Below are 24,964 nucleotides of genomic sequence, written 5' to 3' on the forward strand. Positions count from 1 at the left end.
AAGAAAGATGAAATAGGCCAAAGGCCTTTTTGGTATAATTTTGTTTTGGATGAAATTATACTCTATAACTCTTTATTCGTTTAATGTTTATGAATATATTCGTTTATTTGTTCGTCAACATATTTGTCTGTTTTATATTTATTTTTTTATTTGCAAACTAAAAAAAAATGATGATATTACGCCACTAGTCGTTACGCTCCACGGAAGATGTAGTAGCTTTCTTCTCTCGATGCGCGACAGTGATAGACAAATCACTACATTGAAGCAGTAGTAAATATATATAACTCATCTTTCTACTACGAGAATAGTATAGTGGATCAAGAGTTGTGCCTAAACCTAAAACTTTTCATTTCAAGCTTACGCTCCATAGTTTGAACTCCAATATTTACTTGTGTTTAATTTAGTCCATACCTTCACCGATATTTAAAATGTAAAAAAAATATAAGAGAAAGGAGAACCAAATAAATGGGCTTTCAAACGAGTTTGTTCATTAACATAAACGAACCGAGCACACATCTATTAATTTATTGAATGAACATAAAATTTTTGTTCATATATATAATGAGCAACTAGCTTCTTCTATTTCCAAATTCAATAACAAGGCTTGAATAGCTCGGTTGGTTAGAGCTTGTGGCTGTTAACCACAAGGTCCTTGTGTTCTTATGTTGCAGAAGGTGATAAATATGAATGGCTTGGGGTGCCTAAGTTCAGGCAAAGTGCATCTATTATATTTTTATTTACACTCTATCTGGTATTTTCAGGACTCGGCTTTGCGGAAAATTATATATAGTTAATGCAATCTGTATTTAACATAATCACATCCCTTTGTGCATCAATCAATTAGTTTCTATATAGAAAATATTCATTGTTGAAAATTCATAAATTGATGAATAATGGTTTGATTCCATAAGACAAATTATGTTGAAGTTGGCCTGGAGCTGATGTCTCATAGGGACTAAGTTGATGCATCAAGCAATTTTTGCTCGGATACAATCCAAAGCAACAATCTCTAAACCACAAATCTAAAAGAGATTTGAATAATCTATTTCAAAACTTAAGATCAAGGCTGGAATAGGTCAATTGGTTATAGTGTTTAGGAGACTTCACAAACTAGTGTTTAGGAGTGGCAATGTCTCGTTTCTGCTAGGAGCTTTGGCTTGGTGTTCAGAGGGATTCTCAAATGATAGCAGAACTATTGTTCTTAACGTATTCAACCTTCAGCAGAAGGGAGCAATCAAGGTCAGCGTGGCTGAATGTGAAGCTTTGAGGTCGATTCGACATCGAACTCCTGCCAAGATCATAAGTTGTTTGAGTGTGGATTTTGAAGACAACAGTTTCAGAGCCTTGGTTCTCGGGCTCTTGCCAAATGACAGTCCAGAGAACTGTCTGATTTTTTTTAAGTGCTTGGCGTGTCTATCGAGCATGCCTCATTATCAATGAGTGTCTATTAAAAGGGGAAAAGTGTTTGGCAAGAAACTGCATATTTTAATCATGCATTTATTGTCAAAATTTTTCATCTCGAAAAGTACTGAACCATGAAAATTAATGTAGAAACTGGTGGCAAAGTGTTTGTCTCCAGAGTTTCTTTCTTGAAAAAGAGCCGTAGCTGATCCTCTCCAAGTTATCTATGTGTTGCAACTTAAGAAAAATGGTCTGCATATGGATGGTGAAGGTGAAATTCAGTCTAAGAATGCAGTCCAAGATGGTGAAATTCATGGCGGTTCTTCGACTTAATTTCCATGAATAGCATTATTTGAACAATGCAAGGTATGTTTAGGCCATTCGATCTCTTCATTTCTTGTGTTTTCTTTAAATATCGGATGCTTGTCGGTTGTGAAATTGTACTATTGAATACTGCAATTTGTCCTGGTTCTTGCATCTCTGAAGTCTAAACCATCTCTTGTTAATTAGTACTATTATTTAAGTTTATTGCAATTTGTCCTCTTTGTTTTCCACAAATGAACTAACTTTGTTTAGACGTTCATAATTTAAACAGGATTTGACCCTGCAGAGAATATCCTCCATCTATGTAATCCATCGTTTACTTGGGAAGTCTCTGTAACACCCCCAACCCGTATCCGACCCGAATACGAGTCCGAAGTGTCACATTGACTTTTCAAACCTTGACTCTTCAGAAAAATCCCGGGAAATTTAAAACTTTATTTAAAACAAAATACAGACTTTATCAGAGTGCTCGTACTTAATGACTTATTACATGCCAACACTTTATACATAACCAAAAACATACTTTATCAAATATTTCTGATCTGATCTTTTGGTAAGGAAAACTGACTTGTCTTGCTCCGCATCACTCCTTACTCTTCTCGAAACCTACGTGTGAAACAATCACACGCTAAGTCGAAGACTTAGTGAGGCATAACCACTTATAATGCACTTTAAAACATATATTGATACATGCATGTTCTGTTCTATCATATTATAGCAATTCCAGGCATTTTTCATATCGTATAGAATCATATCAGATTAATCGCAGTAAATTCATACATACACATAATTCATCATTCATATGTTATCATATAATCACATACTTTTTCAATCAAACACTATACACACAACATCATATAATTTCTATAGCATTTATCATATCACTAACTTATATTTGTTCATATCTCTGGATTAGCCCATGTACATATGTGAGAACTATCGATATGTGAGTCTATAGAGGTTGTGCACTATGCTGTCACCACAGCTCGTATAAATGCACCGAAGTGCCCCGTAGAATTGCACCGAAGTGCCCGTAGAATTGCACCGTAGTGCCCGTAGAATGATGTCCATAAGGACCACGTAGAATTCCTTAAGAATCATAACATATATGGATCAAGTATGTGTCTTTCAAGACTTCACACAGGTTCCAAAGGATATACATATGTCCTAAAGAACCGAATAAACCCTCGACTCTTGGCATGCCAACTATACCCCTAGCTCTCATGACACATAACATGGGCGTTATCATTTATTTCATTTCAATATACACATAAACTTGTAATTCACTTTCACATATCACGTATCACATAGCTTCTTTCATATGATCACATAGTCACGTAGTTCACTTACCCGTAGATCATTTCCATATAATTCACATGTCACATATGTCATGTTTTCCTATAATTTCTATCATTTCTCACCCAATCACCTTTATTCATATAAACATACTTATCATATCTTGTTCACCTAAATCATATACTTCATATAATATCGAAACACCTAGAACACTTTCACGTAGCTTATAGTCATAAGTTTTGTCTCGTATCATATACTTGTTTTCACATATATTTCCTATCAATTCTTATGCCATCACATAATTCCTTTAACATACATAACATATCATGTAACATTATAATAGAAATACTTATAAGTCATATCACTTAAAGCACATATACTTATAGTCACATTGCTTATATCTTAATCGTATGCCTTCTCTTAAACATATATATTCACATGTTCAGGTAATTCACCATTTCATCACATAATTGGGTATTCATATAACTCATTTCATTTCATTTCATATCTATCTATATATATATCCTCAAGATTATCCTAATATAAATCATATAGCACTCTTATATTTCGTATTCATCTAGGGCAGACTTATAAACATATCTCACTTCTATTATTTCTATATAATCTAATCTGTTACTTAATTCAATTTCTTATAGCTCTTATAATCTTCTCATATAACTTCACAAATTTCTATCATTCAACCCATGTGTTATAGTTTTATTTAAACCTATGAATCTTCCCATCTAGCTTATCTTATACGTTCATCTTATCATTTATGTTCAAATCCCCTAGTTGGTGTACTATTTTCACTTCATCCTATAGATCAATATTATCCAGTTTATTTCACTTATCATATAAAATATAATTATATTTTACTATGATCACATAGTTTATATCTCATACTTTGCTTTCTCATGTTCACCTATATCATGTCATATGGCTCATATCTTTCTCATGCAGTCACATAGTTCAGTTTCACATATGTATATATATATACCTTATATAGCACATACTTCTCATAACATTACATTCAAAAGCATGTCAACACATATATTCATGCATACATACATTCATGTCATTCATATACGTATAATCATATATTCATGCATTCTAACATAGGAAATAGACTTGTCGCAAGTCTTGTTTCCATTTAGCACCATAAAACTAATATGCACTCACCTGGCCTCACTAGCCAAATCCAATCTCTTATCTTTCCCTTGATCGATCTTACTTGCTAAACGTTCCGGAATTGCTTTATGCGTAGAATCTACATAAATGTACATTTCGAGACCATCATTAGATACTTACACCTTGTAATTGGATACTATCAATTTAAACGAACTTATTAAATCCATATCCCCAATTTTCCTTTAGGGGGAATCGGTTCCCCCCCCCCATGGGGGTATCGGTTCCCCTATGACATACTGGAAATTCTTGTTCGTTTGAAGGGGTATCGGTTCCCCTTGAATGGGTACCGATTCCCCTTGCCCAGAAATCATATTTTCAACCCGAAAATTACTTCATTTCCTCTCAAACACTTCATATATCATCCCCTTTTCATCCTTAACTCTAGTACACATACTTAAACCAATCTATTCATTTATTTCATCTTAAACCTCAAAATTCTATCTTCCATATAAGATTCAAAAATCATACCAAATTTCCAATGTGTTCTAATTCCAATTCTAACACTTCCTACCTCTTAATTTAATCCTTGACAAGTCAAATTCAACTTCACAATCTATTAACTCCTTCCATATCAAAAATTCACTTAAAAACTCATTTTTCTTAATTTCTCATAACTTGTTAATCTTTGAGGTTTAAGCCCCCTAAAGCTTTCCTTAATCTTTCTTAATATCCCAAGAATCAAAACAAGCTTTAAAACGAAAGAATTAACCAACTAAAGACTCACTTACCTTACCAAGCTTCACGGTGGAGAGAGGAAGAAGAAGACTGAAGAATGCTCTGGACTCTTCTTCATACGTGCTTATTACCCTTAAAAAAATTATAAAAAATCTTTATGGTCAAATGACCATAATACCCTTAATTTCCTTTAATAATTACCAAATAACCTTCAACATATATTCAAATAATCATTGAATTCTTTCATTCTTCTACTTTAGTCACCAATTCTGAAACTTTACAATTTGGTCACTAACCCGGTATTGCGGATGTTACAAATCTCCCCTCCTTTTAAAAAAATTCGTCCTCGGATTTTTCACTAAACAACTTAGTAAGAACATATCTTCTAATGTTCTTATGTTACTTCTTTTACTTAATCCTTCTTTCTCTTAGTTCTTCAACTACCTTTTTCCTTTATACATCTTTATCATGTTACTTATCCTATAACCAATAGCATCAGTTCTTATCACTCAAAATCCTTAATCAATCAAATTCTTTATCAATCTTTAATTACCTTATAACCATACCAAACTTGTATTTCGTCATCATTTGACCAAAATACAACTTTAAATCTTCTTCAATGTGATTAAACATATACTTTAAGGAGTCAAACAATATTTTCACATCACCTTGCACACTGGTCTTATTTCCATATCAAAAATTGTCCTCTGTACTTCCATATTTATCGTATATGATCCTTTAAATCAATCCCTTTCATTTCTTTATTCCTTATTCCTTATACATTAATCATATATTTCCTTTCATGTTCACATACTCTTGTCTTATTACTTATACTCATCTTTATGTACCAATCTTCATTGCATCCTCATTACTTTAATAACCCATTTCTTATACATAACTTCATTCTTTATCATTCTTATACTTGTATTTTTCTTCCTGAAGATTCCATGCAAACACTTATCTCAGTTTCTACATCATAGCTATCTGCTCAGAATATACAACCATATTCAAATTCACATCATAATCAATTAACTCAACTTTATCTTTTCCTTCAATCCTATTATTCTATCCCTTTTACTCTGACAGCTAGTCAATAATATATGTTCAATCTAGGGTACAAACCCTAATCAACCAAACACATACATCCTGTCAAATCGAAATTATCTTAAAAATTCACTTACTCAACTTATCAATTTCACCTCTATTCTCATACATCCTGAAATTTCTTTTGCTCAAACTCAACATTCTGACTTCCTGTGTCTTATAATCTGATCATCGATATACACATTCTCAAACTCTTCTTATCAATCCTCAGCTTTATTTAAAGATACCAATTCTTACTTCCTTTTCCTTTACTATACCTCATTATTATGACCCAAATATGCAACTGTATCCAGATCCATTGCAGATCTGGTTATCATATCCAGAAAATATCTTATAATCTTATAATTCCAGTACATTTTTATCGCATACTCTAGTTAGCCAACGCTAACTTTTCCGTCTTAACTGCAAATCCTTATCATATAAACGCTCTGGCTTATACACAATGTTATTCCTTCATTTCGAACTCATAAGCTCTGACATATACATCTTATACACTTGTCACTGATGCACTTATCCTTGAGTTCTTCTATATGTAATCATCACGTCATTAGATCTTTTTAACATTCTTATGGTGACACCCGTTCACCATATTCTATCTTATTCACATAATAGCAAAACTACTCTACATCGTTTTTCCGATTCCAAACGATGAAAATTTTCTATCATTATTCAGATATGATTTCAGCTTTCTGAAATCAACCTTTGATCTTACTAGGCATTTCCTGAGGTGTCCGCTCTTCATCCTGCCTGGCCAGGGCAAGTGAATAGCTATCACAATCAGGAATATCACCTTTCACTTACTTCGAAATTATCACGATCGAATTTCTACTGTGTTAAACTATTCTTATTTTATTAGCAAGACAACGTATTCCTTACACTATCAGATCAGAAATTTTTCAATCTATGTTGGCATGTACACCTTTTATGACCTTTTGGACTTCGGTTTATGCCGAGAATCGGCTAAACCATAGCTCTGATACCATTAAATGTAACACCCCCAACCCGTATCCGACCCGAATACGAGTCCGAAGTGTCACATTGACTTTTCAAACCTTGACTCTTCAGAAAAATCCCGGGAAATTTAAAATTTTATTTAAAACAAAATACAGACTTTATCAGAGTGCTCGTACTTAATGACTTATTACATGCCAACACTTTATACATAACCAAAAATACTTTATCAAATATTTCTGATCTGATCTTTTGGTAAGGAAAACTGACCTGTCTTGCTCCGCATCACTCCTTACTCTTCTCGAAACCTACGTGTGAAACAATCACACGCTAAGTCGAAGACTTAGTGAGGCATAACCACTTATAATGCACTTTAAAACATATATTGATACATGCATGTTCTGTTCTATCATATTATAGCAATTCCAGGCATTTTTCATATCGTATAGAATCATATCAGATTAATCGCAGTAAATTCATACATACACATAATTCATCATTCATATGTTATCATATAATCACATACTTTTCAATCAAACACTATACACACAACATCATATAATTTCTATAGCATTTATCCTATCACTAACTTATATTTGTTCATATCTCTGGATTAGCCCATGTACATATGTGAGAACTATCGATATGTGAGTCTATAGAGGTTGTGCACTATGCTGTCACCACAGCTCGTATAAATGCACCGAAGTGCCCCGTAGAATTGCACCGAAGTGCCCGTAGAATTGCACCGTAGTGCCCGTAGAATGATGTCCATAAGGACCACGTAGAATTCCTTAAGAATCATATACATATACTATGGATCAAGTATGTGTCTTTCAAGACTTCACACAGGTTCCAAAGGTATACATATGTCCTAAAGAACCGAATAAACCCTCGACTCTTGGCATGCCAACTATACCCCTAGCTCTCATGACACATAACATGGGCGTTATCATTTATTTCATTTCAAATATACACATAACTTGTAATTCACTTTCACATATCACGTATCACATAGCTTCTTTTCATATGATCACATAGTCACGTAGTTCACTTACCCGTAGATCATTTCCATATAATTCACATGTCACATATGTCATGTTTTCCTATAATTTCTATCATTTCTCACCCAATCACCTTTATTCATATAAACATACTTATCATATCTTGTTCACCTAAAATCATATACTTCATATAATATATCGAAACACCTAGAACACTTTCACGTAGCTTATAGTCATAAGTTTGTCTCGTATCATATACTTGTTTTCACATATATATTTCCTATCAATTCTTATGCCATCACATAATTCCTTTAACATACATAACATATCATGTAACATTATAATAGAAATACTTATAAGTCATATCACTTAAAGCACATATACTTATAGTCACATTGCTTATATCTTAATCGTATGCCTTCTCTTAAACATATATATTCACATGTTCAGGTAATTCACCATTTCATCACATAATTGGGTATTCATATAACTCATTTCATTTCATTTCATATCTATCTATATATATATATATCCTCAAGATTATCCTAATATAAATCATATAGCACTCTTATATTTCGTATTCATCTAGGGCAGACTTATAAACATATCTCACTTCTATTATTTCTATATATAATCTAATCTGTTACTTAATTCAATTTCTTATAGCTCTTATAATCTTCTCATATAACTTCACAAATTTCTATCATTCAACCCATGTGTTATAGTTTATTTAAACCTATGAATCTTTCCCATCTAGCTTATCTTATACGTTCATCTTATCATTTATGTTCAAATCCCCTAGTTGGTGTACTATTTTCACTTCATCCTATAGATCAATATTATCCAGTTTATTTCACTTATCATATAAAATATAATTATATTTTACTATGATCACATAGTTTATATCTCATACTTTGTTTCTCATGTTCACCTATATCATGTCATATGGCTCATATCTTTCTCATGCAGTCACATAGTTCAGTTTCACATATGTATATATATATACCTTATATAGCATACTTCTCATAACATTACATTCAAAGCATGTCAACACATATATTCATGCATACATACAATTCATGTCATTCATATACGTATAATCATATATCATGCATTCTAACATAGGAAATAGACTTGTCGCAAGTCTTGTTTCCATTTAGCACCATAAACTAACTAATATGCACTCACCTGGCCTCACTAGCCAAATCCAATCTCTTACTTTCCCTTGATCGATCTTACTTGCTAAACGTTCCGGAATTGCTTTATGCGTAGAATCTACATAATGTACATTTCGAGACCATCATTAGATACTTACACCTTGTAATTGGATACTATCAATTTAAACGAACTTATTAAATCCATATCCCCAATTTTCCTTTAGGGGGAATCGGTTCCCCCCCCCATGGGGTATCGGTTCCCCTATGACATACTGGAAATTCTTGTTCGTTTGAAGGGGTATCGGTTCCCCTTGAATGGGTACCGATTCCCTTGCCCAGAAATCATATTTTCAACCCGAAAATTACTTCATTTCCTCTCAAACACTTCATATATCATCCCCTTTTCATCCTTAACTCTAGTACACATACTTAAACCAATCTATATTCATTTATTTCATCTTAAACCTCAAAATTCTATCTTCCATATAAGATTCAAAAATCATACCAAATTTCCAATGTGTTCTAATTCCAATTCTAACACTTCCTACCTCTTAATTTAATCCTTGACAAGTCAAATTCAACTTCACAATCTATTAACTCCTTCCATATCAAAAATTCACTTAAAACTCATTTTTCTTAATTTCTCATAACTTGTTAATCTTTGAGGTTTAAGCCCCCTAAAGCTTTCCTTAATCTTTCTTAATATCCCAAGAATCAAAACAAGCTTTAAAACGAAAGAATTAACCAACTAAAGACTCACTTACCTTATACCAAGCTTCACGGTGGAGAGGAGGAAGAAGAAGACTGAAGAATGCTCTGGACTCTTCATACGTGCTTATTACCCTTAAAAAAATTATAAAAAATCTTCTGGTCAAATGACCATAATACCCTTAATTTCCTTTAATAATTACCAAATAACCTTCAACATATATTCAAATAATCATTGAATTCTTTCATTCTTCTACTTTAGTCACCAATTCTGAAACTTTACAATTTGGTCACTAACCCGGTATTGCGGATGTTACAGTCTCCCTCTATTTTCTTGTACAAGAAATTAATGCAGAAAATGGTGGGGAAGTACAGCAAGCATGACTCAGTTATGGAAAAACCAACCCCAAGTAGACTCATCTAATTAAACCAGGGACCCATATGAATTGTAGCCGCATGACTCAGTTATGGAAAATAATATTGACCATAAAAACCAACCCCAAGTTGACTCATCTAATTAAACCAGGGACCCATATGAATTGTAGCCGCATGACTCAGTTATGGAAAAATAATATTGACCATAAAAACCAACCCCAAGTAGACTCATCTAACTAAAGCATGGACCCATGAAAATCGTAGCTACATGACTTTCAAAGTCAGAAAACTACATAAATTGCACTCTGGTTCTTGTTGATGAACAAAGCATTCTCAAATACAAATCAATCTCCACAATTAAGAAATCGATTCAAGTTGATGGAGCTATCAAAAACTCATATGGTAGCATCCATCTCTCTTTTCCTTGTTTACATTGAAGTTATAATTCTCCTCTCAAGCTTCAACCTGCTTGGTTTAGCAACCGCAAGCCCTGTGGTAAGAGGAAATGACACTGATCAACAAGCTTTACTCCAGTTCAAAGCAAAGATAACCGGTGATCATCTCAGAATTATGGAGTCCTGGAATAGTTCCATTCACTTCTGTCAGTGGCGTGGTGTTACATGCGGTCGCAAGCACCATAGAGTCACTAAGTTGGAACTGCAACTCCTCAAACTCTCGGGATCTTTGTCACCATTCATTGGAAATTTGAGCTTTCTCAGGGAGTTGCGTCTTGCTGGTAATAGCTTCTACAATGAGATGCCTCCAGAGATCGGTCGGTTAAGAAGACTCGAAAAATTAGACCTGACCAATAACTCCATCAGTGGTGAAATTCCTTCCAATCTATCTGCTTGTTCTAAGCTTACATCAGTTTATCTGATAAGCAATCAGCTGACAGGAGAAATACCTTCCCTGCTAGGTCTCTTGTCAAGCCTAAAATCCTTGATCTTTTACAACAACAGTTTGAGAGGGAGTATCCCACCTTCGTTGGGGAACTTGTCATCCCTGGAGATACTTGGTTTGTCACTTAATCAATTCACAGGGATTATACCTGAAACTCTTGGACAATTGACGAATCTTTCAGAGTTCTTCATAGAAGAAAATATGATTTCTGGTGATGTTCCTGCTGCAATGTTCAATCTCTCCAACATTAGAGTCTTCGATGTCGGTTCAAACAAGATTCAAGGTACCCTTCGTTCTGATTTGATCATTGCTATGCCATACGTTGAGTTCTTTGCTGTATCGGCAAACCAAATCTCCGGACAAATCCCGATTTCGATATCCAATGCCTCAAACCTAAATATACTTCAATTTTCCGAGAACAGACTCAGTGGACATGTGCCTTCGGTCGAAAAGCTGGATAAACTGTTTACATTTCTCATTTCCGGAAACCATTTGGGACAAGGCAAAGAAGGTGACTTGAACTTTGTTTGCACTTTAGTCAATAAGACAAAACTAGAAACTGTAGAAATAGGCAAAAATAACTTTGGAGGTATATTCCCAGAATGCATTAGCAATTTTTCTAACACACTTTTGAATTTAGGAATAGCAGAGAGCAAAATATCAGGAAGAATCCCAGAAGGAATTGGAAATCTCATCAATTTAGAGGAGCTATGGTTATCAGAAAATCAACTATCAGGCCCTATACCCTTAAATATTGGGAAGCTTCAAAAGATACAGAGATTTTACGGCGAAAGTAATTATCTATCCGGGACTATTCCTCATTCTATTGGAAATATAACAATGTTAACTGAGCTTGTTTTAGATTTTAACCATCTTCAAAATAGCATTCCTTCAACTCTAGGTAATTGCCAAAAGTTAATCGTTATGATTCTTTCTCATAACGATCTTAGTGGACCAATACCCCCTCAAGTACTTAGACTCCCATCCTTGTCCATTGGATTGGACTTATCATCGAACTATTTGACTGGCGACCTTCCTGTTACCATAGAAAAATTGATAAATCTAGGCGAATTACGTGTTTCTCAAAATAGGTTATCTGGTTTGCTTCCGAATAACCTTGGTAGTTGTGTAAGTCTGACGAAGCTGTTCTTGGATGGCAATTTGTTTGAAGGATCCATTCCTTCGTCTTTGAGTTCAGAGAGGGGTCTTGAGGCATTGGATGTATCTAGCAACAATCTTTCAGGCAGGATTCCAAGATTTCTAGTGAGCTTTGGTGCATTAAAGTATCTAAATCTATCTTTCAATGGTTTTGACGGAGAGATACCAAGTGAAGGAGTTTTTAAGAATGCAAGTGCTACATTCGTTAGTGGGAACAATAAGCTTTGTGGAGGCATCCCTGAGTTTCACTTGTCGAGATGTAATTCGGAAGCATCGTCAAGCACCTCTCTTAAACTAAAAATCGCAATTGTTTTTGGGATTTTAGGACTGGTTTTGGTATTCTCTTTTATCCTTATCATATGGTTTAGAAAGAAGAAAGAGTATCAACCAACAACAACTGGTCCAGAAAATTCGCTTTTACATTTATCATACCAAAGCATCCTAAGGGCTACCGATGGATTCTCCCAGCAGAATTTGCTTGGTTCGGGAAGCTTCGGTTCTGTATACAAAGGAATTCTTGAAGAGGGTGGAGCAACTATTGCAGTAAAGGTGCTGAATCTTCTGAATCGTGGAGCTCCAAAGAGTTTCATGGTTGAATGCGAGGCCTTGAAGAACATTCGACATCGGAATCTTGTCAAGGTATTAACAGCAATTTCAGGTGCAGATTATCAAGGAAATGATTTTAAAGCCTTGGTTTATGAGTTCATGGTAAATGGAAGCTTGGAGGATTGGTTGCATCCGTCGACATGTATTAATGAACTAGAGATGATGAGAAATCTGGATTTCATCCAAAGAGTAAATGTGGCCATAGATGTTGCTCATGCCCTGGAGTATTTGCACCATAGCTGTGAAACATCGATCATACATTGCGACCTCAAGCCAAGTAATATTCTACTCGACAAGGAAATGGTTGGCCATCTAAGTGACTTTGGCATAGCAAAAATCCTTTCTGAAGATGAACTTAACAATTCTGCTAATCAGTCGAGCTCCCTTGGATTGAGAGGAACTATCGGTTATGCTCCACCAGGTCAGCAGTTCGTTTCACTCATTTATTTATTTTTATGATCATTAGTTATGTACTTTCATCATATAATAAAATATATTCCGGAAGCAGCTTTTATAGATTTGAAGCATTGATATATGTTTAATTATTACTGCATAACTTGTGATAAATTAATTGTAGAATATGGCATGGGAGGTGAGTTGTCAACAAAAGGTGATGTGTATAGCTATGGCATTCTCTTGTTAGAGATGTTTACTGGGAAAAGGCCAACTCATGATATGTTCAAAGAAGGTTACAGCATTCGCAACTTTGTTGCCGCAGCGTTGCCTAATCGCGCGTCTGAGATTATAGATCCCATTCTTCTGCAGGAGAGAGCTATTCAAGGAACACTTGCAAATATCACTCTCAATGACAGGCATCTTCAACACTTGAATTCCATATTCGAAATAGGACTCGATTGTTCTGTCGAATCAGCTAGTGAGCGGATGGACATGAGTGATGTCGTTTCCAAGCTTTGTCCGATTAGAAACAAGCTACTCCATTCAACTCGCTTGCCTCGAGAGCGCCAAACTTTATATGCTGCCCAATCAGCAGGTATACGATAATGTCTTATGTTTTATTTTATATGATTTTAACAGGTAAAATTCATTTTGGATACATTTTGTTCTATAAATTTGGTCGTTTAGATGTTTCCTTAGTTTCATATGTTGCAGGTATCTAAGATGCCATAAAATCAATGGTATCTGGTATCTGGTATCTGGTATTTGCAGGGCTACTGATTTCTCCCAAGGAAACTCAGTTTTGAGGATAAATATACATATAGTATGTCTGTAATCTGTATTAAACATGTTGATATCCCTTTTGTGTATCAAACTAGTTATAATAAAACAAGAACCATCATTAGATGAACATATAATAAAAAATGTTTGACATTCATTGACAAGCGTCGTTTCACTTGTCAAAATAAAATAAACCTCTTCGAAAATAAAATAAGTAAATGATAAGTAGAATAGTGGAAGAGGGTCGATCCACAGGGAAATTTAGAATCTCTTATGCGATTTATGCTGATTTCAGTCCAGGAAGCTGTAACAAATTAAATGAAAAAAGGGGTGGTAGGCAAATTTGGGATGGAGAAAACTAAATAGAAATTAAAGTAAATAGTTGAGCAAAAGCAGTGAATCAGAAGAAAACAGTAAATCAAGAGGAAATAAAAGTGAATTTTGAGAAATAACAATAAGAGAGAGATCGCGTCGAGGTAGCTTTTGATTCGATTCCTTTGATCATAGAAATGTATTTTTGTTCCGGGATTCAGGTCGGTTACAGTCTACGAGGCTCAATCCATTGTAACTTGTCCTTCTCTCATGTAATCGATCTTTTCAGGTCTATCTTTGAAAGACGATTCTTGAGTGGATTAACCACATCTATTATCGTTAAAACATTCATATTAGAAGTTGAAAAGGCCCAACTCGGATGTTATCTCGTCGAGAATCGATTCCGATCTCGTTTTCCCTTAGTGGATCTCCGCTAAGCGTGTTCACAGGAAGTCGAAGTGTCACAGGCCGATCCTTCCTCCCAACAATATTTTCAAACAATGTTCGGACCAACGTTGACTTTTTGATTCGAAAACGTTTAAAATTTATGAGCAAGGCCGATTGCCAAGCTTTTTTATCCAGAAAAACGAGAATGTATCATGAAGGGATTTAAGCACTTTGTTCGATTCTCACGATAAAATCGATTCATTACTAGCTCTCTGTGAGAAAATTAGCTAAGCATGATATTGATTATCATACTTAGCAAGGTTTGTAAAATAAAAATAACTTAGAAAAGTAAAATAAAATAAAAAGGAAAATGGAGACTTTAATTAAAATAGAAAATGCCGAAAAACAAAAGTAAGAAGATGATCCTAAGCCTTACCCAAAAGAGGGTTTTTATAGGCTTCCAAATCCTAAAGATAACAAGGAAATTAAAAGATAATTCTTTAAACTTTGAAAATTAAATCCAAATTCCTTAAAAAGCCTCCACATATCGTGCTAAGTTGTTTCCACAATATTCTTTGCGTTGACTTGGACCTTCTAGAAACTGCCATGTCAGACCCGTGTCGTGCCCATATCTTCAGCCGTGACCAAAAAAATAAAAAAGGGTGCAAAATACATCCTTTTGCTGCTAATTCCAGTAAGCTGACCTCTGCACAGAAAATAAACAAACACAACCCAATTTAGCAGTGATATGTTTGTAAAATGAAGAATTTAGCAATTAGAAGGAGTCAATCTCAAATTCCCCCTCACTTGCCTCATATTTGTCCTCCAGTATGTTCGAATTAAATTAATCAAGAGCTTAATTTTCCTTCTCCCCCAAACCATTGCATTCTTTAGCAAATCATGAAAACCAAGTTCACAAAAATGACATGAATTAAACATTAATCAAGTGGAATGTCATAAGTAATAAAAATGTATTTTATATACTAAACTATATATATATATATATATATATATATATATATATATATATATATATATATAGCCATGTTATATTTTATGCATCCTTTTATGCATTAAATAAGTACACACATACACGCATAAATTAAATAAATATTATTAACCCTATTTACATTAAATACATTATTCTTTATATATTTTATTACGAGCATGCATGTAATTTTTTTCATCATTATTTTTATATTCCTTTATTTTATTCTAATATTTTCAAGAATCTATTTGTGGAATGAGCGTGGAAATTATCACTTGATCGAAGTGACGATCCGATATGGCATTTTAACGAAATGAAAATTTGAAATAAATCTAGTTTATTTTACCCATTAAATTAATTTTTTTTATCAAATATTGCAAGACATTTTTCCTTAAATGGCAATTTATGTTATTTTACGCAAATATCGATTTTCCATTTATATTCGATTCGTGTCTCTTAATAAATGAGGAAAGAATATTCTTTAAAGATAAGAAATAGACGATATAACTTTCCCGATGATGAATTGCTAATCTCGAGGTTTCTTTTCAAGTTAAAGAATTTTCCCTAATTAGTTAATTCGAAGCAAATTAATTAAATCTCAATAATCGGATCATAATTTAACTTTATATTCGATTCATCGTTTCCACCATCTACGATAAAATGTAAGTGTCACAGTATCAATTCTGGGTGATGTGGGGTGCTAATCATTCCCCACGCATAACCAACTCCCGAACCCGTTTTAATCAAATCTTTGGTGACGCAGACCAACTTTTGTTTAAAAAATGATTTTTCTTAAAATTATTTTTAAAATACGTTTTTAGGTATTCGACCTAACTAACCCAAAGATCAATGATGACTCTATCCAATTTAATCTAAAATATCAATTTTTCTAAATTAAAGTCGTAACTGTTTTTTAAAAACAATAAATAATTATTTCACCTAAAAAAAATGGTTGACCATTTTCTTCTACAAGAAATTAATACTATATATTTCTTCTGAATATAAAGATCAATGTAGAAAGTGGTGTCAAAGTGCAGTTGCAGACTTCCACAACAATTGACCAATTGAACGCCTTGGGTTTAAATTTCCAGTCAACTTCCATTATACTAAGTGGGGGGAAAAGTAATTAGTGAAAACAACTCTTTTTATAGTGCAAGACTTGGGGTTGCCATTTTTCAACCCATTTTCCAAGTTGCAAACTTTCAGTCATAATCAATGTATCAGAAGACTTGGAACAGTCGATCTCCACTTTGAGGAATCCCGAAATCCATGATGAAAACCAACTCAAGCAAATGCTTCTTCCACTAAAAGGAATTTATAAATTGTCTTTTTCTTGTTGATGAACCCCAAGCATTCTCAAATAATGAACCAGTCTCATCAATTAAGAAGACTGGAGAAATTAGACCTGACCAATAATTCCATCAGTGGGGAAATTCCTTCAATCTATCTGCTTATTCTAAGCTTACTTCAGTTGATATGAGAAGCAACCAGCTGACAGGAGAAATACCTGCTTCGCTAGGTCTCTTGCCAAGCAATGAAACTTTGATTTTGATGAACAACAGTTTGAGAGGGAGTATCCCACCTTCGTTGGGGAACTTGTCATCGTCATATTACTGTCTAATAATTCATTCTTATAAAAAAAATAAAATAAAAGAAAGAGTAGTAAAGAGAAGTAAGGTTGGTCCACAGAGACTTTGAAATTTTTATGATCAAATTTTTTTTTGATTTAAATCTGGATAAAGATGAGAAAATATATAGATTTAGATAAACGTGAGAAAAGATAGGGATGAGAGAAAAAGGGGAGTTTTAAATTGTTTAAAAATAATAATTTGAGATAAAAATAAGATAAATAAATTGAAAAATAAATAGAGATGAAGAAAAATTATAGTGAAAAACAGCCTCAAGCTTAAGCTTTTGCCTCGATTCAAATTGATCATTGGAATAGATTTTCACTTCGGATATTTGTCGGTTACAGTCTACAGGACCCAACCCCTGTAACATGTTTTTCTCTCTTGTAAACCGAAAATCCAAAAGCTATTTTTGAATTCCAGCCCTTATGTGGATTAACTATGACTATCTTCGTCAGTACCAACTCAGTTTTAAAAACTTTGGAAAAACCCGATCTCAATTTCCCTTAACAGACCGCCACCAAATGTGTTCACAGGAAGTCGAACTTGCTACCAAATGATTATTCCTCCCAACTTTAAATCAGAACAACATCCAAACCAAAGTCGACATTTTGATTTAAAAGCGTTTTGATTTTAAAGGATATGTCGATTACCTATCCTATTTCTTCAGAAAATTGAGAAAATAACCCGAAGCTATTTTAAGTGTTTTTCAATCCTTACAATAGGAATTGAGTATCGCTTTAGTCATTGGCTTATGGAGAAAATAGCTAAGTATGACAATCATACTTAGTATTTTAAAAATAAAAAAAAATAAAAGTTTTGAAAATAAAGAAAAAGTGCTTTTATAAAAACTCAGAGTAAAGAATAAGAATAAAATTTGAATGTGTTTTAGGCTTATCCTGAGAGTGTATTTATAGCCTTCAAAATCCCTAAAAATAATAAAAAGATAATTCCTAAAAATAAGAGATAATTTCTAAAGGCAATTCTTAAAATATTTAAATTAAAATCCTAAAAACATGAGATTAACTTGAGTTCAAATTTCGAAAATGTGGAAGACCCATTCGTCCTTCTAGAAGCGTTGACTGGACCTTTTGGAAGGTGCTGATTTAACGCCACGTCAGATGCATCATGCCTAGAGTCATGCCCACTAATTAAGCCTGGATTCCAAAATAAAATAATGCAGAATTATGTCATTTCAGTGTAATTTTCAGAATCTAGTGTCTTGTACAGAAAATGAATCAAACGAACAAATCAGGCACAAAAACCAACAACTAAGGAGCAATTTAAAGGCAAAATGATAACTAAATAAACCACCTAAAAATCAAGGTACTTGCTCTGTTGATGAATAGATTAACTGGGATTATACCTGAATATTTGGGGCAGTTGACATAATTTTCAGGTTTTTCGTAGCCGGAAATGCAATATCTGGTATTGTTGCTGTCACAATGTTCAATCTCTCAAATATTACCGGATGTTATATATCCTTCTTATTACAGCCTCTTTGTTTTTGTTGCAGAAGGAAACACTGCCCCAAATTTGAAGTAGTAATTTGGACTAAAGTCAAGTGTTCCTCGATGAGACAAGTGCTACTCATGCATCACCATAGACGATTAATTAACAATTGAACATGCATAATGTTGTTGCTAAGCATTGTTCTATAAGAGACAAGATCTTCCAAGTAGATCGATAACAACGGGAGGTACTAACTATACATTTTAATCATACTATTTGTTGTCAAAAATTTTCATCTTTCGGAAAGTACTAAATTGGCAAACTGCATTTCTTTTTTTGTAAAAAAAAGCTTTAAATTACAAGCTTTGTGGAAGCTTGGTGAAAGGAGCTGATGATGAAAGTTCCCAATCCATCAGTCCAATTTGCAGACTTCCACAACCATTGACAGATTCTTCAACTCTTTTTTATAGTGCAAGACTTGGGATAGCCACTTATTCAACTTGGACCACCAACCCATTTTCCAAGTTGCAAACTTTCACAATCATCACCACCTATCAATCCAATGTCTTGTGCCATTAACACAGTGCATGAGTTGGGTTTCTGTTCTATTTTGTTTTATTTTTCGATTTTTCCGAGCTTCTATTCTAGGATATCCTATGATCTCACTATCTTTAGCATCTATTGCCGCGAGATATGTATTTCAAATCTTCAAGAGCTCGTATTACGAAATGATCTCTAGGTACTTGTATATAGCTGTATAGACACGAAATGAATGACCTGGCTCGAGAATGTACGCATCCACCACAAACCCAATCAGTTATCAAAGTCTTGGATGACGGAGTGAGGGGATGGATTCGTTTACTTGGGAAGTCTCCCTCTATTTTCTTGTACAAGAAATTAATGCCGAAAGTGCTGGAGAAGTACAGCAAGCATGACTCAGTTATGGAAAAACCAAACCCAAGAAGATTCGTCTAGTTAAAGCAGGACCGATATAAATAGTAGCCACGACTTTCAAAGTTGGGAAACTTGAAAATCGTAGCCACAGGACTTTCAAGGTCAGGAAACTATATAAATTGCACTCTGGTTCTTGTTGATGAACAAAGCATTCTCAAATACAATAAATCTCCACACTAAGAAATTGATTCAAGTTGATGGAGCTATCAAAAACTCATATGGTAGCATCCACCTCTCTTTTCCTTTTTTACTTTGAAGTTATAATTCTCCTCTCATGCTTCAACTTGCAGGGTCTTAACTTGCTTGGTTTAGCAACCGCAAGCCCTGTGGTTAGAGCAAATGGCACTGACCAGCAAGCTTTACTCCAGTTCAAAGCAAAGATAACCGGTGATCAGCTCAAAATTATGGAGTCGTGGAATAGTTCCATTCACTTCTGTCAGTGGCGTGGTGTTACATGCGGTCGCAAGCATCAGAGAGTCACCAAGTTGGAACTGCAACACCTCGAACTCTCGGGATCTTTGTCACCATTCATTGGAAATTTGAGCTTTCTCAGGGAGTTGAGTCTTGCGGGCAATAGCTTCTACAATGAGATCCCTCAACAGATTGGTCGTTTAAGAAGATTGGAAAAATTAGACCTAACCAATAACTCCATCAGTGGTGAAATCCCTTCCAATCTATCTGCCTGTTCTAAGCTTACAACAGTTGATATGAGAAGCAACCAACTGACAGGAGAATACCTGCTTTGCTAGGTCTCTTGTCAAACATGAAATACTTGGTTTTGTACAACAACAGTTTAAGAGGGAGTATCCCACCTTCGTTGGGGAACTTGTCATCCCTGGAGATACTTGCTTTGTTGATGAATGGATTAACTGGGACTATACCTGAATCTTTGGGGCAGTTGGCAAATCTTTCAGGTTTCTCCATAGCCGGAAATGCAATATCTGGTATTGTTCCCGTCACAATGTTCAATCTCTCAAATATTAGAGACTTCGACATTGGTGGAAACAAGATTCAAGGTACTCTTCCTTCTGACTTAGCAATCAATATGCCATATATTGAGTTCTTTTCCATAACGAGAAATCAAATCTCCGGACAAATCCCGGTTTCAATATCAAATGCTTCAAATCTGGGTATACTTCAATTGCCTCAGAACAGACTCACTGGAAATGTGCCTTCATTAGGAAAGCTTGGCAAATTATATAGATTTATAGTAGATGGAAACCACTTGGGACATGGGAGAGGGTGACTTGCACTTTCTTTGTACTTTAGTTAATAATACCAAACTAGAAACTCTAGAAATATTTGTAAATAATTTTGGAGGGGTATTGCCTGAATGCATTAGCAATCTTTCTAAGAACCTTTTGCAATTAGAAATAAACGAGAACAAAATATTGGGAAGAATCCCAGATGGTATCATAAATCTCATCAACTTGGAGGTGCTAATGGCAGGTCAAAATTATCTATCAGGTCCCATTCCCTTTGATATTGGGAGGCTTCAGAAGCTACAGATATTTTTGACTGATAGTAATTTTTGTCTGGAACTATTCCACATTCTATTGGAAATTTGACTGAGTTAACAGAACTTACTTTTGATTTTAACAATCTTCAAGGGAACATTCCTTCAAATCTAGGTAAGTGTCAAAATTTGCTTAGATTGAGTCTTTCACATAACAATCTTAGTGGACCGATACCCCCACAAGTAATTGGACTCTCATCGCTGTCCATTGGCTTAGACCTATCATCAAACTTTTTAACCGACGAGCTTCCTTTTGAAGTAGGAAAATTAAAAAATCTAGGTGTATTGGATGTTTCTCAAAATAGGCTATCTGGCTTGCTTCCGAACAATCTTGATAGCTGTGTAAGTTTGGTGAAGCTGCTATTAAACGACAATTTGTTTGAAGGGTCTATTCCGTCATCTTTGAGTTCATTGAGAGGACTTGAGGCGTTGGACGTATCTGACAACAATCTTTCGGGTGGTGTTCCGGAATTTCTTGTGACCTTTAAGGCATTGAAGTATTTGAATCTCTCATTCAATGATTTTGAAGGAGTGGTACCAAGTGAAGGAGTCTTTAAGAATGCAAGTGCTACATTCGCTGAGGGAAACCGTAAGCTTTGCGGAGGCATTCCCGAGTTACACCTGTCTATATGCATTTCAAAAAAATCATCAAACACTTCTCTTAGAGTAAAAATTGCAATTGTTATTGTGATTTTGGCAGTGACTTTGGCTCTTACTTGTCTCCTCATATTGAGGTTTAGAAAGAAGAAAGAGCAGCCAACAACAATTTCTGTAGAAAATTCTCTTTTACAGCTATCATACCAAAGCATCCTAAGGGCTACTGATGGATTCTCTACGCAAAATTTGCTTGGTTCTGGAAGCTTCGGTTCTGTGTACAAAGGAATTCTTGAAGGGAGTGGAGCAGCTATTGCAGTAAAGGTGCTTGATCTTTTGAATCGTGGAGCTTCTAGGAGTTTCGTGGCTGAATGTGAAGCGTTGAAGAACATCAGACATCGAAATCTTGTCAAGGTACTAACAGCCATTTCAGGTGTCGACTATCAAGGCAACGATTTTAAAGCCTTGGTTTACGAGTTCATGGAAAATGGAAGCCTGGAGGACTGGCTGCATCCATCTGTCCCCGCGAATGGACCGGAGACAGTTAGACACTTGAACTTTTTCCAACGAGTAAGTGTGGCCATAGATATTGCCCATGCGTTCGAATATCTGCACCATCATTGTGAAACATCGATCATACATTGTGACCTCAAGCCAAGCAATATTCTGCTCGATAAGGAAATGGTTGGACATGTAGGTGACTTTGGCTTGGTAAAAATTGTTTCTGCAGATACGCTCAACTGTTCTACTAATCTTTCAAGCTCCCTTGGATTAAGAGGAACTATTGGTTATGCTCCACCTGGTATGTTGTTTATTTTTTTAATTTATTCCATTATTTAAAACCAAAACATATAATCTAAAAGTAGGTTTCCCTATATTTTCTCTGCAATTATTTCTATACGTAATTTTTTATAATTTAATTGTAGAATATGGCATGGGAAGTGGGTTATCGACAAAAGGTGATGTGTATAGTTATGGCATACTCTTGCTAGAGATGTTCACGGGGAAAAGGCCGACTGATGAAAGATTTAAAGAAGGACTAAGTCTTCGCAACTTTGTTGAGACAGCGTTGCCCGAACGAGTGGTTGAGATTATAGATCCCATTCTTCTTGAAGAGAGCGTACAACGAAGAACAATCGCGGACATCACTCTCAATGAAAACAGCCAGAGAAATGACAAACATTTTCAGTGCTTGAGTTTGATAATGGAAGTAGGACTTACTTGTTCTGCTGATTCACCGAGTGAACGGATGAACATGAGTGATGTTGTTACCAAGCTTTGTTCTATTCTAGACGAGTTTCTTCGTCCAACTCGATTACATCGTGGGATTCGAACTCCAAAAGCTGCTCAACCAGCAGGTAATGTTGTCTTCTTATCTTAACAAACACAAAATCTTTTCATCATTCGAGGCAGATTTCCACTACTTTGAAGATAATTGTCGTGTTTAGATATATGAAAAAGTAAAAGAGATTTCCATGTTTGCAAGTTGCAGGTATATAAGGTGCCGTATTGATGAACATGAGAGGCTTAGATCAGACAAGGTGTTGGCTTGTCTCTTTTGTACACATTCTATATGGTATTAGCAGGTCTTATTTCTCCTAAAAACACACTGTTTTGAGGAAAGAGAATAAATATGTAATATTTACATATTTCCACCAAATATTTAGTTATGATGTAATTCTCTTAATCTGAAGTTTCATGTACCTACAAATTTGGAACCTTCTTAGTGATATTTGTATAAAATCTTAAAGGATTAAGGGCTCTGTAGTAGACTCAATTTATATGATTTTTTTGCATCAATTTAGCTCTCGAATTTGTTTAAGGGCATCAACCTAGCCGAAGTCCATTAACCGTTTTGACTAACAAGACTGTGAGTCTTCTACGTCTGTGGATTAGGTTAAAATATTTATTAAACACATTGATTAGAAAAAATTCTTAAAATTTTATTATTTATTTCAGTGAGATTAAAGGGCTAGGTCAAATTTTTGGAGATTTTTTCCAAGCGTTGTATTTAGTAAATATTTTATTATTTATTATTTTTTAATAAATGTCACGTCAGTAATATAGGTTGGCTTGAAAAATGCTGGTGTCGATAAACACAGAAGACTAACGGTTCTATTAGTCAAAACGGATTTCGTGAAGTAGGATAATGCCCCTAAACAACTTCAATGGCTAAATTGATGCAAAAAACCATAAGAACGAAAATGATAAATTGAGTCTACTACAAAGACAAAAGTAAAAATACCTATTTAAATCTTCTTAGTGATATTTGTTTAAAATCTTTAACATGGAATTTGCAATACTGTCTTGTAAGATCTTTTTCCTTGTTTCTTCTATGATTCCAGTCTTTGTAAGTTCTAATAACGAGTTAATGCTCCCCATTGATCTAGCCTTCAAGATTTAGCCTCAACACGTCAAATTACAATGCTTCAGATTAGCTAGTCTTGGATTGATACTTCCAGCCACCATCTCAATTTCTAAGAACATCCCTCGCCCCTCTTTCGAATCTTGACTCGATCACAAACACAGATGATGCGCCGGCTGTATCGATCTTTATCGATCTCGCAAGTCTGTCACCACTCTTTTTGCCCGAAATGCAGAATACAACACCAAAGAGTTCACTGCACTCATATAACCAAGATTGTTTGCTTCACCATTACACATGCACCGGACTTTACGGGATGTTGTATTCAGCATCTCAAACTCAAAAAGTGTGACAAAAGAATTTGATCAATAACGAATGCAAAGAACTAAGGCATGTTTCATACTCTACAAAATGCTTGGTTATTTGTGTTCTTCATGGCGTTTTCAGGTGAAGGATAGCCATTGGACATTGCTAGCCAAAACTTATTACAATGTTCATTTCCAATCGATAAAGTTTGTTCTAGAGATTCTCAACCATTTCTGATCGATAATGTTTGTTTCAGAGATTCTCAATCATTTGACAATAAACGCTCAAATATCATCATAAACCGATAACAATCCCTTGAAATATGTTTTTGTAGTAACCTTATAATATATAAAATATTGGTGGGTTGTTATTTGTTTGCATTTGTAATTTTATCCTTGATGATACCACTAGTTTTGTTATCATTACAATTAGGTAATCATTT

General features: G+C 34.6%; 1 protein-coding gene across 1 annotated transcript; it reads left to right on the top strand.

Moving 5' to 3' along the window:
- Positions 1 to 10,579: 10,579 nt before the first annotated feature.
- On the top strand, positions 10,580 to 24,759 carry LOC120131402 (probable LRR receptor-like serine/threonine-protein kinase At3g47570). Its single transcript, XM_039148404.1, has 6 exons — positions 10,580 to 12,964; positions 22,353 to 22,653; positions 22,778 to 23,209; positions 24,197 to 24,201; positions 24,314 to 24,562; positions 24,664 to 24,759. The coding sequence occupies exons 1-6, from the start codon at positions 10,580 to 10,582 to the stop codon at positions 24,757 to 24,759; spliced, it is 3,468 nt and encodes a 1,155-aa protein (XP_039004335.1).
- Positions 24,760 to 24,964: the final 205 nt, after the last annotated feature.

This window comes from Hibiscus syriacus, unplaced genomic scaffold (assembly GCF_006381635.1).
Source record: "Hibiscus syriacus cultivar Baekdansim isolate YM2019G1 unplaced genomic scaffold, ASM638163v2 tig00001695_pilon, whole genome shotgun sequence".
Lineage (NCBI taxonomy): Eukaryota > Viridiplantae > Streptophyta > Magnoliopsida > Malvales > Malvaceae > Hibiscus > Hibiscus syriacus.

What these genes read in the sequence shown, in the direction of transcription:
- LOC120131402 (XM_039148404.1), top strand. Translation starts at nt 10,580, where the DNA reads ATGGTAGCATCCATCTCTCTTTTCCTTGTTTACATTGAAGTTATAATT. An exon ending in TGGTAAATGGAAGCTTGGAG is followed by an intron (nt 12,965 to 22,352) that starts GATTGGTTGCAT and finishes GGAAGCCTGGAG; the next exon opens with GACTGGCTGCATCCATCTGT. An exon ending in TATTGGTTATGCTCCACCTG is followed by an intron (nt 22,654 to 22,777) that starts GTATGTTGTTTA and finishes ATTTAATTGTAG; the next exon opens with AATATGGCATGGGAAGTGGG.